A 17,527-nucleotide genomic window follows, 5' to 3' on the forward strand; every position below is an offset into this window, starting at 1 on the left:
ACAGTGCTTCAAACCATGGTATATGCCATATATATAGGACAGCAACAGTGGCAAAATCTGCTACGAGATAACTATCCATAATCAGGTTATTACACAACTTACCAAGCTAGCTCACTGCCTGGTGTCATTGCTTCTGAGAAATCCTGACTAGGAGCTGCACAGGATGAAGTGAGGTCTACTGTTTAATGAGCCTTTTCCCTCTAAAGCAGCAATAGAAAAAAATGAACACCCATGCCCACATACAAAATGGTGTATGTTCCAGGCCTCATGCTAAGCACCATACACATCATCTGGCTCAGGCCCATCTATTGTTTGTTGATGCTCCAGGAGCTCAGGTGTCAATGAGAGGAGAGTCTCTCCCAGAAGGTCTAAGAATGAGCAGCTATTCCTGAAATGACACAGGATGATAAAACCTGTGGACCTGTCAATACCAATCCAAGAGGAAAACATTCTGAATTCATTAACAATTAGAAAAGGAGAATATGATACGCTGACACAAGGTCTAATACCACCTCGGAAATTATGGCTGGGCTGACCAGCAAGGGACTACCAACATGAGCTACAGCCACTGCCTACTTACGAGCATGAGAACCCTGATAAGGTGAATTACGAATCCCCATAATCACAAAGTTTTTCCCAGTATAAACACATCTACATTGTCAGCCTTGGCCTCAACAAGTAGAATACTAGAAGCTAGTTATCAAGTCGTAAAGCAAGCATAGGGATATACTCTGCAGGATCCAAACCCACCATCTATAGCTCTTATTTGCCAATTCTGAATCTGATGTCCCAGACAAGAAAAGCCTGCAACACCCACCTCTATCTCAAGATGCTGCCCCTCTGCGCAGTCATCAATGGTCTGTCTCAACTGCAAATGCTGACACCACCGACTTTTGTTTTTGCTTTTGCAATACCAGTGTTAAGGCAAAAAACATTGCAACAACATTGATATCTAACAAAACGTGCTCAGCAGGTGCATTGGTGGGCAAAATAAGCGGACGCCATTAATAAACAAAGGATAACAAATATTTTACCAGTACAATCGTTCAAAGGGCCTGGGCCCACCCACATGCACAGAATGGCTGACAGATGTTCAAGATGGCCTCATATGAAATGCTCATCTACAAAATTTCTGACAAACTTGAGACCAACCAACAGAAATGGGCGCCATTCCCAAACAATGATATGCAACCCTGCTTACCCTCTGCTTTTCCTGCTGACAAGGCTCAGCAACACTTTTCTCTGTGGCAGCGAAGACCCCCCAAACATGGAAACCCTCCAAATGTGCTTCTCTTTTCTTAGAACCAAAACATGCCGCAGCCCTCGATAACACCTCCTACACTACACCTTCACTTTTGAGAGCTCGCTTACTACACCCATGACAGGCACCACCGATTGTGACCACCTCCAGCACCATACTCCACTTTTTACCTCCCCCACCCCACCATTGGGTGCGAGGGACCCCCTCCCCATTGCATGTACGGCCCTGGCACCCTTCCCATCCTCCTTGAACCTTGTGACTTTTCCTCCTACCGCAAATTGCTGCCAGGCTAGGATCATTGCTGCTCCAACCGCCTAGTTGTATTTTGTTGTATCAAACTGCACCGTTTAACTGTATTTGTGTCTCATAACGATTTAAAAAACAAAAAACAAATGGCCTGAGCCCTTTAAAATCATCACATGGTTTCAGGATAAGGTTCTGATGATTTCTAGGCACTATGAACAGTTTAACTATAATAAAGTTTTCAATGACCAATACTGAATCTATAAAGATGTCCTCAGAAATGTAAATCGATGTTAAGTTCGATGTAAGATTATATTACTATATCATGGAGGCCGAAGGTCTTTGCACTTCACAGTGTACAAAACGTAAGAAATATTCTTGGAACGGTTCCCCATTAAAAGTAGTGGCAAATTTGCAACAAGATATTGTTTTTTAAGAATTCACAGCTCAGTGCATGTGGTTTGTTTAAATTCACAGTTAACACGCATAAATGTCTGGGTTTGTGACTATCCTACCCTTTATATCTTTCCAAAATAAATGCACTCCTTCAATGTTACTCAGTCATATCTGGAGCTTTCCCTTTTGTCTTCTCAAATGTCCATCTGAACCAGGGGTCTTCAAACCATTTTGTAATAGGAGCTACTTCTGTTAAATGGTAATCATCCCAAGCTACTAGTATTAGTGATGTATTAGTGACCACCTGTTGGACCTATGTCCTAGGGGTAGCTTGGCTCAAGTTAACAGGCATTCCTCTCAACATGGCGTCTCGTGCTTGCATCCTCCTCAGTCCGCAATCTAGCGCAACACCACTCAAAAAAAAGGACACTACACTGATTAAATTTTGAAGTTTACTGGAATTCTTTCACTTTTCTTCTTTTACGGGAATTCTCAGTCCCACATGACAGTAATAACCGTTACACTTACTTTTCAAATGACAGTACTATTTCAACAATACATTTTCATAAAGCAGACTCTAAAACACCCCCTGAGCTTCTCCTCCCGCCTTGCACCTGGAGACCTCGTTACACTTCTACAGGACGTGCTTCAAATCACATTTCAAAGAGCATTTAGTCCCCTCTAAACATTCGATCCGATGGCTCCCCTCACAACTATACCTCTTGACTCTTATTTAGCCAATCCTAACCAGTCTCTGCCTTTTAGGCGCTACGTTGGACAATCCCTGCGGCTGGCAACTCATGGGTTCGTTCTAGACGGTCTACAGAACTCTGCTTATTTCCTAACCAACAACTCATTACATTTACATCAACATGGTATTTGTCACTGAAGGGGAGATTGCGTCTCCTTAACACCGTGCGGGAGGACTGTATCCCCCAATGGCTAGTCTTATGTTAAATCAGTCACTGTCCCCGTACGATTTGCCAAACGCTTGTGTTCCCCAGAAAATGACACTAAAGTAGCCCAGGGCAACACCTGCCCACTGGCGTGTGCTCTCCAATGCCCTCCGGGGCTCTCTTTCCCCCCCACCGCCTCCTTCTGGAGCCCCGCTTACTTTGTGTTCACGAAGGTCCGGTTACAGGGGGATCCGGACTCGCAGCGCCGGCGGAGGAGACCTTGTCGTCGGGTTGAGGGGCGTAATATTAGACACCCCCACTGAAGCGCTGCTCCCCAGGCTTTCCCTTCGGGAGGATCCCCTCCGTTGCAATCTGCCTTTCGTTACGCTCCTCACAGCTGCGGACTCGGCCAGCCAACCGGGCCCCCGGGTTGCTTGGATTCCCAATGCCTGCTACCTCATTAAACGACGTGTCTTCCGGGGGTGCGGCCTTCCTTGGCTACCGGCAGCAGAGAGGGGCGGTGCTGCGGCCCCTCTCACGTGACATGTGTATGCCGGCCTCTTTGCCTACCGCGTCCCTCTCTTTCCTCAGACGATCTCCCTCACCTGGGCAACGGCGTCGCTCGCTCACCCGCTCCTCACAGGGAGCCTCTCTACAAACTCCTGTCAGCAGCGAACCACCTCCAGAGGACGACAGGAGCCTCCCACCCGATTTCTGAGTGATGGCGGTGAACTGTTCTGGTAGGATCTCGATGAGAGAATCAGGGGGGGGCAAAATTAAGGGTGCCAGTAATTCTTTGGTGCAGCTGGATTGGAGTCCAGAACCCTTCTATTTCCTGGAAGTGGGCATCGCCCCCTACAGCTGGAGATTAGGGGGGGGGGGTCGATCACACGCTGTTCCTTGACCACTTCCCAGGAGTCTGGCCACCGGTGAATCTCAAGATAACGCTGTCCACCAGATCTCCGACTGCGTCCAGGGCCCGGTCACAAGGTTAGGGGTGATGTCACCTGGTTTGGAAGTTTGTGCAGGCCCGTAAACCTGTCTGTTCCCTTTCAGGCACAACCACCTCCTCGCACAGGCGCCTTACTCCTGATTGCCACGCAGTCCTCTCTAACCTAAAATGGCTGCCCTCTCTATTTATCACCTTGGGCCTGACTTGCCAGAAGGGCCCAGAAGGTTCCGGAACCTCTCATGGCAGTCATGGCCCAGGTGCTGAAGTGACAGTTGGAGCCACCATTTTGCGCATCTCACCTTCCTCATCTATTTTCCTCAGAGGAGCACCTCGCGTCTTTCCCTCAAGTGATGTGGAAGAGGCGCCCGAACCTCTACATCAGCACCCAAAAGTTAGGCAGACAGAAAAAAATGAGGAGGGGGGAAAGGGACAAAAATAATAAAAATGAGGAGGAAACTGCCAAAGGGCTGACAGGTCTTACACCACCCTATCCACAACTGTCAGCAATGATCACATCAGTGCACAAGGCAGGGTTCCCAGCATGAATGTAAAAAAATCCTTTGAGAATTTGAAATGACTGTACATGGGTAATACATAAAAGCCGTAGCTGCAACCCCCTGGCACGAAGGTAATAATATGAGTAATAAATCTACCCAGCTCAATAATAGCTTTAAAAACATTTTGAAAAGACAACTATTTTGTGCCAAACATCAGCTTAGGAGTTCTGAAAATAGACACATTTTCATCTTAAGAACATGCTTTTAAATTTTAGCAATCATATAATAATTCAACCAAGTAAAAGCTTCTATATTAGTAGGCTGAGCTGAACACAGGAGGGCTACTCACATGTCATAAGACACCTGACCTGAACAGATTTCAAATGGACTGGTAAAGTAGTAGTTTGAATCAAGATGCAATCTTAAACTTTTCTTACCTCAGAGATACAGTTTGTGCTTCCAATGTTTCTGTCCTAGCATCATAGAGAAGTTTAAGTCTCTCCTTAGAAAACAAAAATAAAAAAAGTGGACAATATAAGAAAGGAATCATCAAAAATATAATTCTTTCTCTTGAACAGTCTGATTTAAAAGCTCAACAGTGAAGTCTTAATAATGTTATTTGAGAACAGTGGTCGAAGTTGGTCCACTAAGAGCTGATACATGCCAGATTTTGATATTAACCAATTACAATGCAAATTATATTAATTTAGATAAATAGCTGTAAATGTTATTATGTGTGGTTATCCCCTTCATCTACCGCCCCCTACATATAGCACAGATCACTGTCCGATCCTCCTGTTTTACGGTAAACAGTAAAAATGGTATCAGAACAATTTAAGAGTGGATTCTCCTATTTGGACACCCGAAATCATGTTTATGACTAATGGCATTTCAGGAATGAACTGTTGATGCAGCTGATTAATATTTGCATTCAACACAGATTTAGAAACAATCTATGAGACTGTGAATACAAGATCACTGTTCATTTCTCCGTTGACAAACAACAACATGTTAGCAAAAACATTATTAAATATTTTCCAACATTATGCAGTTGAATGATGGTTGCAACTAGAGAAGCCTGGTAAGTGATTCAACATTAAAAATACATTTTGAGGAGGGAGCATGAAATCAAAATAAGAGAAAAGAGAGAGAGAGAGAGAGAGAGAGAGAGAGAGAGAGAGAACAAATCACACAGCTTAATGTAGTAAGGCAGATTGAGAAAACCCTGTTCTGCGATCTCAGATAGTAAGGGAAGGTATTTAGACCCCCTACCTCCTCCTGAGCTCGATCTGCATTTACAGTAATTCTTTATATTGGAAGAAATTTGATTGTAACCAAATCCCTAGCAATGTTGTTTTTGAGACATACAGGGATCCAGAAGGCCCCAGGTTTGTCTAAAAGACCCCAGTTGCAGTAAAAAAATATTACCCTCCTGGGGCCCATAAGCATTGCTAAGAAGAACAAGGTGGAAAAGATGAAAAGGCAAAGCAACCAGGAACTTCAATCGCTGGTCTCATTGCTGCTAAATCACAGGGCATATGAGTCAGGCTTTTACAACAGGGACTTGAAGGGCTTTTCCATCCAAAACACTTAAACCAAATGGGCCAAATTGTGGTTGGAAAAACACATTGCAACATATTTTGCCTAAAAATGTCATAGGGCCTAATTCCCAAAGGAACGTTTATTATTTTTCTGTATTCACAAACTCTGAGTGTAAGTTACTACTGAAAACAAACAGCAGTAACTTCAGCACTACACATGGCTAACCAGTGGTACTACACCTTCCCATAGAAAATAATAGACTTGGGGACTTAAAATAAAACCACACGGGAAATAATGTTAAATTTAATTATTAAAAACAGTTAAAAATATAAATAACTATAAATGAATGTTAATACATAAAATAGGACATATTTAATTATAAAATATTTCAATAACCTATATTAAATCTAAAAAATGATGTAACAAACTTTCTTAAAAATAATTATATTTAATTAATTCTATACATCGCTTTTGATAATTATTAATGTACATTTAAAGCATTCTTTAGCTGTGTTTTTTTTTAATTTAAACTCCAGAAAATAATTTTAATTTAATATATTTCCATTAATGTTTTAATTCAAAATGAATTTAAAAGTGCTGTCTTTTTTTCCTCTTTGTGTTCTATATTTAAAGACAATATATGAAACAATTTTACATTAATATTTATCATAAACATATTTTAATAATTATTTTAGGGTTAAATAAAAAAAAATTGCTCTATACTTTACCATAGGGAAGTTTTGAAATTGGGCGGAACATTATTTTGGTCATTGGAAAAAAAACACCAATGTAAAAAAATGATGCAGCACACGGAGGGGTCCCAGACACATGTATGTGGTCCTTCACAGATCAGCAATCTGTATGCTGAGCCCTACTCTTTTGTCTAGTGAGGAGGATGAACCGTTAGCTGTCCAAAACTAAGAAACAGCACTCCAGTTTATTAGTCCTATTGTATTCTGGTGCACCACAGTGCAATTCCTTGTTTGTCGAAGCCTTCTCCTGATTTTGCTGACCTGTACCATGAGAAAATACTTATAACTGTTCTCCTTTGTTTTCATAGGCTGGTGATCTAACAATAGAGTTTCTAAGTCATTTATTGTATGTAATGCTAAGGGTGGACTTCTGTTTGTATCTTTGATTCCTGTCTGTATCCTGCACCCTAAAAGAAAAATAATAATGCAGCATCATAAATATTACCTATCAACTTGTAAAGCAGGAGGCAACACCAATCAATAATCAAAAATTATGGTACAACAGCATGCCTCTTAGAATTCTTGTATCAAATAGGACTTTAAATGGGTTGTTATAGAAGGTAAGATGTACTTTGCTTAAATGGGCATGCAGGAAGAAACAGATTTATGCCATTTCTGTGTATGAGGGATGTGTGATGCTTAAATCAATCAGATTAGTGGAAGGAGAGCAAGCATAGACACTGGCTGATTTGGTTGGCAGAGTGGTGGTGGAACCGATTTGGTTGGTTGGCAGAGTGGTGGTGGAACCGATAGCTAACAGAAGTATTTCTTTTTCAACTGACTGCTTGTTAAATTGCTCAAGGAACTAGTTTTAAAGTGCCTTAGGGCCTGATTACGATGTTGGGTGGTCGGACCGCAGACAGCCATTGCAGGTGCAGGGAGACTGCCCGACAAGCATAAGGCTGTCCGACCGCCACATTACAATCAGACTCAGGGTTGGCGGTCCGAAGTTGGCACATTCATGGCGGGCGCATGCTGCGGTCTTGGCAAAGGGCCGCAGCACATGCCACTGTAGTGCCGAACCTCCTCCACATCTGTGCACCGTGTGCCATGCACCATGTCTTGCATGGCACACGGTGCATAGAGGTAAGTGCAACAGAAGGGGGGCACCACATGTGCCCCCAGGGACACTTTTCCTTGACCTACAATGGTCGGGGCCTTGTTTGGGGCCCCTCGATCCCCTTCCGACAACCTTTTCATGGTGGGGTTCACGCCATGAAGAGGCTGTCGGAAAGGGATATTTTAATCCCGAAGGCCGTGCCTGCCTCGGCCTCGCCACCATTCTGAGACACTCCTCCGTGTTGCGTCCGACAGCTGTGGGTCTGACCACCAGTATCGTAATACAGTGGTTGGACCGAAGGGCTGTCGGCGGTCAGACCTCAAACAGGCTGTTGGAGGTCCAACCACCGTGATCGGAATCAGGCCGCTAGGCTCAATATCAATTGGTCCATGTTCTTTTTTAGAGTCTGCAAAAAAAAAATGATAAATGTTTACCACCTGGTGTAGACTTTCACCTAGAGCAGTGATTGAGAGAACCCTAGTTTTGTGAACCTCGATCGAACATCTTGGTGATGGAGTGGCTCACAAAAGAAATACTAGGTGATTATGATGGTGGTAATAAAAGATACAAGAAATGGTTGTCCAACAATGAAGTAAAGGACATTTAAGATGAGTAAGTGCAAATCTTAGGCAGCTGTCATTGTGGCATTGTGTAGTTTATGTACATCTTGTTGTTGGCTTTTAGCTTCCAAATCGATGTGCACAAACTTTAAAACATCAAAACTTTGTCAACTTTATGACATCCAATTTATTATATTATTTCTTTATACCGTTTGTAATGACATCATTTTTCTATATACATCACTAACTTTCATTTTAATAGCTCAGTGAATTAAATTGTATTAAGTTGCCTGTTGATGTTTTTCATGTAGAAGACTCTTTCTAGATGCCTTCATCTCATCCAGAAAGGTGAGAGAATTGCAGGCTTTTTCGGCCTTACCCTCCTTCACTGCCTTGTCTAAGGAGGCCTGACCTTGCAAGTAGAGCAGTCATTTCTGCCCAAGGTTGTCATGCAGGTTTGAACTTTGCAAGCATTTTGTCCAGCTCCTCACCCATCTGATGAGCAGCAACTACACAGGTTTGATCCTAACGGGGCACTGTGCCATTGCACATCATAAGGCCATCTGATTTCATGGTTGATGATTACCTCCGTTTCTTACGATTGCCCCTGCATCATCAGCACTGTGCATTAAGTGATCGTTTCTATCTGGAGTGAAAAATATATAAACCAGTGTTATGAATTGGCTAGGAAATATATATTGGAACACACACATGCTCAACCAACAGAAGCAAGAGCTGCCACCATGCCTTTACTTCAGGGTGTGCTTATTCAGTCAATTTGACTGGCACCTGGGGCCTTCCTACACTGCTTTATGCAGCATCTTTCTCTCGATGAGCAGGGCCGAGTGCGATTCTAATGTGGACGTCTGTTCTCAAAGCTTCTTGATATTGGGATCCTCAAAATTCACTCACTTTTCAGTGGTACTTTGGGAGTGGTTCATAGAGGTAATCTTTGAGAGCAAATAACCATTGGAAGAACATGTTAATTAACTTTGATATGATTCTGTCAGATGGCGTTGAAGATTGCATTTTGCTTCAGGTATTTTTCAGTAGCTATTCCCTCTGTGTCCTTAGCCTTCTTTAGACACTGACAGTGGCTAATTTGTAAAAAACACAATAATTGACAGGGATCTCGTCAGGAGGCAGCCTGCGCCCGCCAATTTCTCCTGATAGTGACCCTAAAACAGAACCAACTGCTGACCATGAAAGTGAGGAGAGGATGTGGCGTAATGACTAGAGCTGCTGACTTGGGAGCTGGGGAACCAGGCTCGAGTCACGGCATCAGCAAATCTGGGCAAATCGCATCAGCAAATCTGGGCAAATCACTTGATCTCCCCGTGCCTGGCATAAATATACGTGAATATGTCCTTAACTGGTGCTCATGAAAAGCGCCGGTGTTGATTAAGTGCCGGCACTGAGCACCGGAAACCACCTGCTCAAATTAAGCACTGGACACTGAAAATCAGGGTGGAAGAGAGGTCACCAGCTTCAATGGCCCCCTATATACAGGATTCAACAACAGGTTCACAGAAATTGCATATCACCAACTGGGGCCAGTAAAGGGATACTGCCACCAACTATTCCAAATCCCACCTGGCACCGGGGAATAAGAGTTCATGCAATGAAAGGCATACGAAGGCATGCAAGTAATCTGCAGGATGAAATATCAACTAGAAGCGGAGCTATACACACATGCATTAAATATCATTAGTCGAAACCAGGACGAAATAAGCTTTCATCAACTTGCCATATCATTTATTTTTATAACTACTATTAGAATACCAACCAGCTCCAGCTGCCATTTGTGTAGCTCAGAGGCATCTGCTGCTTCGGATGAGGCTCTGACCTGCTGTCTGGGATTGTTGAACGGGGTTTGTCTGCCATCTTCCTGATGCTCATGTGATTGATCCCTTCCATGAACAGGGACCTCAAGGGTGCGCCCCTGAAAAGCAACAATACTAATTGGTTCTATTGCGAATTTAAATGACATTTTCCTATATGAAACATAAAAATAATAAATGCAATAAGTTCACTTACATGAGGGAAAGAGAAAGATGGGGAAAGAGATAAATCGAATGGCATGTGGAAAATAGAAAAGAAGTGGGCAGAAGGAAAGAATGTGCTGAGAGTATAAAGAGGAGAAACTATTAACAGAGAATATCATGGCTTTAACTAGACAGGCAAAAGCCTGAAGGCTACAGTCATTAGACTGAAGACTGACTACAGCTACAAATTGTGCAAGCTTACTATTGGGAAAGAACTGGAACTGAAGGATAATACAGATTACCTTAAATTAACAAGTAAAAAGAAAAAATGTCGACTGGTGTAAGGCACCAATACATGCCAGAGTGTACATCATAGCATTGTTTTGTGCTCAGTTGTCTCCTGTGACAAGTATTCGAATAGCCTTGACCGTGTTCAACAAAATCCTGTTATCACAGACCCTGTACATAAAATATTAGCACTTTAGAGTAAACCTATAAAGTTGCCCCTGTACATCTAGTCCGCTTCACCGATTACTAATGAATAGCTTCAATAAGACCCAGTCCTTCATCTGGAACTAGTGCCTGGAAGCGGTTGAAACTAAAGCTGGGCACAACCAGTACTGTGCTTGTGTGTAATACATGTGTGTGTAATAAATATATGTGGGCACTGCAGGGCACACCACAAACCCACTTCACGTTCCTTTTCAAAATTCAGCAGCATGCGAGCAGAGATTATCTACAGGTAGAGGAGCGAGAACTTGTGCACTTGTGTTGGGGATTGGAATTGTGAAAGGCTGGTGGGAGTTCCGTATTGTGGTGAAAAACATCTTGGGTGTAATCCAATGTCACAAAAACTATGATTGTTCCCGAAAACCAATGCTGCACTGAAAAATTAGAATGTGAAGCACTACTGAAAGAAATAGTAATTCAATAGCCTTAATTAAGTTACTATGCACTCAACTCCGTCTTGACAAAAGGTTATGAAAAAAGTTAAAAAACAGTTTAAAAAAAAATTAACAATAGTCCCTGGATCGGATAAAAAAAATTGAAAAACATCAGCAGAATGGAAAGGCATGAAAAAAAGAGGGGCTGGAGTGTTGGCTGTTGGTATTAAATGTCAACAGAAGCCCACACAATGATCTTTCCAATGGCACAGCTCTGGTCTGTAGCTCATAGGAAGACATTTCTAAGCAATAAAGGAAGAAAGAAAGCGACATCAGACAGCTAGACGTCACAGAAATTCTTCTGAGAACGTTTTGGAAAAACATTTGCATCTACTCAAGAATACTCGTACAATGAGATTGTGTGTAGAAGGCAATTGGCTGTTTTTTTGGTCCCACTAACAAAATAATACAATTTTCCTGTGATGACTACAACACGAGTTAGGTGATGCCCAATGAAAGGCATGACACCATTACAAGTTGTGAAATGAAGTCTCTTTTCTACAGCCCATGACAGAACCTCAGACTCTTGTTCTTGAACTGAGACCTTCTGAAGTTCTACCTGGCAACAGTTTTGTCAACCACATTAAATTGGCTGGGGCTCTCCAACCTTTTCTGTAATAAAAGCTACTTATGTTTGATAAAAATCTTCCTGAACTACTTTTATTATCAGTGTTGTAATAGTGACCGCATCCGACAAGATTATGTTGGTGACAACGCCGTTCAAGACTATCAGGAGTGATCCCCTCAATGTATCAGCAAGGTTACCAGCAGCAATTTAAAAAAAGCATTGACATAGCCAATAGGTCTAGCTTTTGGGACCTTATAAGTATTTAGTTGTGCAGCACAATATCCTTGGTGCAACAACTTTAACTGTTGCATGGTTAAACACTTATAAGGCCCCAAAGGCGAGACCTATTGGCTATGCCAATTCTTTTTTTTTTTTTTTAAAGGACATGCAGTGCTATCAGGCTCCGGCTGCCACTTAGAGGTAGAGAGAGAGAGACAGAGGTGTGTAGAGAGAGAGAGGGAGGGGTGTAGAGAGAGAGGTGTGTAGAGAGAGAGAGGGGTGTGTAGAGAGGGAGAGAGAGAGAGGGATAGAGAGAGAAGGGTAGAGAGAAGGGTAGAGAGAGGTGTGTAGAGAGAGAGGTGTAGAGAGAGAGGTAGAGAGAGATATAGAGGTAGAGAGAGAGGTAGAAAGTTAGAGAGAGGTAGAGAGAGGTAGAGAGAGAGGGGTAGAGAGAGAGAGAGGTAGAGGGGTAGAGAGAGAGAGGTAGAGAGAGGTAGAGAGAGGTAGAGAGAGAGGTAGAGAGAGGGAGAGGTAGAGAGAGAGGTGGACCTATTCGGGTAGACAAAATAAAGACAGAACCAGTCCTCAGAAGGGGCGCCATGGGAGGGCAAAGGGCCCGCACAAGGGACAGAGGGTCACGGGCCAAGAGTAACAAAAGGCGGCAATCTTACCTGTTTAGCAAAAATGAACTGTCTCAAAGAGAGCCTATCCGGCTCGGGTAAAAAAAGAGATAGAAACTGTAGACAACTACTGGCAAGTGTTTACTGTACAACATATCTCTGTGCATCGGGCAACAGAACCCTCGGGGCCCACTATATTCAGAAGCGCACACACTGAACAAAGAAAAACATATATTGAACGTTGATGAACTATTCAGAGACATTTTCTAATAATTTAAAAACACAAGGCTACAAGATAGAGAAAGAGCTCAAACGTACAAGCCAGGCCAAAAACAGAAGTAAAAACATAATTGGGATGTTTTTCTAAAAGTGATTCTTCTGACATGGCATAAAGAGCACAGCACTAACAAATGTCGAGTGCATAACGTAACTGTGGTCATATCTAGGCCTGGGGCAAAATTCCGTTCCGTTCGCGGAAATTGCGATAATTTGGCATTTTCGCGTTCCGCGGAAAGCTCGAAAATGTCAAAATTTCCGCATTCCGCAGCTTAGCGATAATTTGTTTCTTGCTCGCGCTGTAAAATAATACATTCTCGCGTGCGCGCGATCGCCTTACCTGAATCCCCGCGTTCGCCGACAAGTTTCCCCGATCCGGTCGCGTTCTCCACGAGATGTTGGATTGTTGGTAGCCATTTGCGCTGTCTCGCGACAGTTCGCGCCCGCAGTAACATCATGCGTCGCGCGATCACGTCTTTCTTCTCGCGATCATGCACCGCGAGACAAGGGAAAACAAGATGGCCGCGCCCGCGAGCAACCGCATGGGTAAGTTGGCGAGCCGCGACCACGCAGAAAATACCGCGAACGGGCGGGAAAAAAACGTCCGCATCTTCGCGATATTTCTGCGTGTTTGCGGAGATTTTTAACATTTTCGCGATAATTTGCGAAAGAGAATTTCGCAAATTCCGCCCACCCCATGTCATATCTGAAGATTATTTCAAAGATGTACATGGACAACTATGCTACCCACTGAACGTTTACATTAACTTGGGGTAATATGCTCGCTCTGGAGAAAGAAAAAAACTAATGTCTAAAGGCAGGACATTCTTGTCATACCCGATCTATCAACCCTAGTGCAATCTTTAAAAAATGTAATTAAGTTTGGTAAGTTTTAAAACAACAAATAGCGTGAGAACAATTCTACCGAAAGTATGATTGTGAGGTGAAAGGTTGTGGAAGAAAAATCTCCTACAAAATAGAATCAAACGCATCAAAATAATATGTATAAAGGGAAAAAAAACCAATTAAATAATAGCAATGAATAAAACCCAACGTATATCAAGAATGTCCGCGAGTGAAGCTTGCACTGCTGCAGCATATGCCGGACCTTTCCGGTTTGCGTGTGCGATGGTTTCACTATTTATGCAGGTGGCACCACTTCTGTGTGTACGCGTGGAGCTTACATTGCTATTATTAATGTTTTGTACCTGTTCTTTTTGTGAAAGGGAGATTTGAACTACTATCTGGTCAACTAACTGCTTACGCCCTTGTTGGGCACGTCCTCTGTGCGTGACAGCAGTTTGAGGAATCTTTTTCATTGTAAAGAGCTATCATCATTGCCAATGCTTGCTTCATTATTTCCCACTCCTTGATTGTTGGAGGGTGGTTCCACATATTTACACTCTTTCTAAGAAGAGCTTTCACTTTTACTCTCGACAGACAGACAGCCAGCCGCTCCCTCCTCACGCGCGCCAAGTCTTTCTTAAACCCCCCGAGCCCCCATTCTGAAGACATCCATTCTCTATAGAATGTGCTGAAGTTTAACAGCATTCCTGCAAGATTTTTAAATATGTGTGAAATGTCCCTCACCGTGAGTCAACGGGTTAGTAACTATTGCTGCGGATGGACTGGAACGGCTTCAGCAAAAAAATACGGTCATGAAAACTGGGCATTTAAAATTCTTTGGTCGAGATTACTTTAACGTTTGTTTGTCTCCGTGTGACATCCAGTGGTCAAGTAGCATTTGACAGAACCAGCTGGAAGCCAGAAATAAAAGAGGGCCGGTAAATACTGCAGGCAAAGTAGCATGCTGATGATTGATAGTCTTAAAACAAGCGCGCGCGCCTCGCGCTGACGAGGAGAGGAGGAGGCAGTAGGGGGAGGGGAGAGAGGAGGGGGCCTGCGCCTGTTTCCCTTGCGGGAGCAAGCAGGTGCCATATGGTTTCAAAGCTCGCTCCCGCAAGGGAATCGCCAAACGTGCACGCGTTGCCATTGAAAGCACGTTTTTGCGGCCAAAACTGAATCCTTTATTAAAGGTCTTTTCCCTATGCAGCGCATGCGCGCTGCGTAGGTGAGACCTAAAAAAGCTTTATCAATTTGTCAGGCTTGTTATGTTATGTTAATGTGACTTATTGAGTGCACGAATATCCGAAGGTGTCTTGGCGCTAAAAACTAAAGAAAGCCCAAAAGATCAGCAACCTAGTTCTGGAATAGCCACGTTTGAAGACCCTTTATAAATGAGGCTAGTGAAGTTGCAGATCTGATATGCACTGGAAGCGTATTCCATAGTTTGGCCGTACCGTAACCAACGCTTCGGCCCCCCCAGCTAGAGGTGCAAATACTGGGAACCATCATAAGTCTGGTACCAGTAGAGCATAACTGTCTGCCAGGATGATACCAGGAGAAGATATTTTTAGGAACATCGGTCCCGTATTGTTCAAGACCTTATAGGCTAAGCATAGCGTCTTAAACTTGACTCGATTTACTAGAGGAAGCCACTGAAGTCTCTGGATTTCCTTAGAAACTGACTCGTACTTAGGGAGATTTAATAGGAGTCTTGCGGCTGCATTTTGTACCATTTGCAGTTTTTTTAATGTTGTTTCTGCATATTCTGGTACAGTCCGTTGCAATAATCTAACTTTGATAGCACCAGTGCAGTTACAACCGTCCTCCTAGAATTGTTGGGGATATACAGAAGAAGCTTCTTTAGTTTCTTATTCAGATAATAAGTGGCCGAAACCGTAGCATTAGTTTGCTGAGAGTAAGCTAGCTTGTTATCAATCAGTAGCCTGAGATTTTTTGCTTTTTGTACTGGTTTTGGCAGTTCTCCCATCTCGACAGGCCACCAAAGGCCACCCCATCTAGGTTGGAGATTACCAAAGATCACTATTTCGGTTTTCTCTGAATTAAGTTTAAGACTTAATTCAGACTGTTAATTTCCAACATACAATTTTGAAATTGCAACGCTGGGGAGGCTTGATCTTTATACACAGCTACCACAATCTGTGTGTCTTCGGCATACGATGTTACACTGAAACCGAAATGCTTGATCAGGGGAGCCAGATCAGACTCATAGATGTTAAAAAGGGATGGGCTAAGTGACGAACCCTGTGGAACCCCACAAGGTAGAACTTAAGGGGTCGATTTAAAACGATCCACTGTCACTGTTTGTCTTTTTTCTGTCAGAAAAGACGATAGCAGGGACAATGGCAAACTTTTAACCCCTAATTTTTACAAACGCGTTGCAGCAAATTATGGTCAACAGTATCAAAAGCTGCCGACAGATCTAGGAGGATCATGTCAGTGGTACCACCTCTATCCATCACTGTCCTAATCTCCTCTGTGGTCTTGATCAAGACAGTCTCCCTATTATGTTCCAGAAGAAAGCGGAATTGGGAGGAATCAAGTAAATCATTTTCTTGGACAAATTGAGCGAACTGTTTATTCATGATTTTCTCCACTATCTTAGCTGGAAAGGTCAGCCTGGCGATAGGACGGTAATTACTTGGGTTCGATGCGTCCAGGTTTGGTTTTTTTAATCAATGGAAGGATCGAAGCATCCTTCAACAAATCAGGCAAAATTCCAGAGGTGAACATGGTTTTAAAATTTTCCGTAAGAATAAGACTCACCTCCATAGCTATATCTCTCAGTACTGTGGGGGGACAGGGGTCCAAAGGGGACACAGATGTGATTTCCTTAATGCGTTTTTCCACTGACTCACTCTATACCTGGGAGAAGCTCTGAAGAATGTTTTTTCCAGTATCGATGTTAGGGATTTACTCGGCTTGCTCGTGATGGAGGGTGGCCTCAAAAGAGTCACAGATATTATTGACTTTATTCCTAAAGGTTCTAGCAATATCATCACAGAAGCGTTGATTGCTTTCTGTGGTCTTTTTATTAGGCAAGGAGATGAGCTTTTCTACTACCCCCAAACAATTCTTTAGTCGAATTCTTAGCTCTCTCAATCTGCCTGGTAAAAAAAGGTCCCTTTTTCAGTGATCAGCATGGTTTTATATTTAACCAATGCAGACTTATAATTGCTTTTTTCTAGTTTATCATATTGTGCTCTCCAGCGCCTTTCTAATCTGCAGCATTTTTGTTTTCCCTTTTGCAGTGCCCCGGTAAACCAAGGAGAGGAGGGTAGTTTGCAATTACCTGAAATTTTACAGATAGGTACCATAACCTTAAAAGCTTCATTTAGCCAGTCTGTATATTCCATGGCTGCCAGATCTACATTTGCAATTAATGTAGGCCCAGACGTATCCAGCTTGATCTGTAGAATGGCCTCATCAATTTTGTTCCAGGCTTTGTAAGCAGTTTGGTGTGCTCTAACAGCAACCACTCCTGGGGCTTTTGGGATGGCATAATCAAATACAATTATAGAATGATCTGTCCAGGTAAGAGGATAGATATCTTTTACTGTCAGGTTCGATACAGAGGTGAAAATGCCATCCAGTGTGTGTCCTGCCTCATTTGTGGGCTTGTGCACCATCTGTAATAGTCCTGGAGTCCCAAAAGTATCTAGAAGAGTTACTATTTCTTTATCAGCCATGCCTTCCAGATATACATTAAAATCGCCCAGGAGAGGCGTGGCCGAGCTGCGAAACAAGATGTCTGCGTTGCTCTTGAGCTCCGCCGAGAACCTCCTCCTAAACGAATATCCTGTTACTTATCCTGTCTTCTGCCGCTGAAATCGGAGTCCTGGATGCCAGCTGAGCCGATCCGTGCCCTGCGGAGCGCCGGAGCTGCCTATCA

General features: G+C 43.1%; 1 protein-coding gene across 4 annotated transcripts in view; it reads right to left on the bottom strand.

The window, feature by feature from the left end:
* The window catches only part of SDCCAG8 (SHH signaling and ciliogenesis regulator SDCCAG8), a 1,515,443-nt gene that overhangs the window by 1,253,777 nt on the left and 244,139 nt on the right, over positions 1 to 17,527 (bottom strand). For all 4 annotated transcript variants that reach the window (XM_085611405.1, XM_085611403.1, XM_085611406.1 and 1 more), the window contains exons 6-7: positions 9,946 to 10,101; positions 4,683 to 4,747 (exon numbers count right to left, since the gene is read on the bottom strand). In XM_085611405.1, the coding sequence (XP_085467531.1) occupies positions 4,683 to 4,747; positions 9,946 to 10,101 (221 nt within the window). The remainder of the gene's footprint in view (positions 1 to 4,682; positions 4,748 to 9,945; positions 10,102 to 17,527) is intronic.

This window comes from Triturus cristatus, chromosome 6 (assembly GCF_964204655.1).
Source record: "Triturus cristatus chromosome 6, aTriCri1.1, whole genome shotgun sequence".
NCBI lineage: Eukaryota > Metazoa > Chordata > Amphibia > Caudata > Salamandridae > Triturus > Triturus cristatus.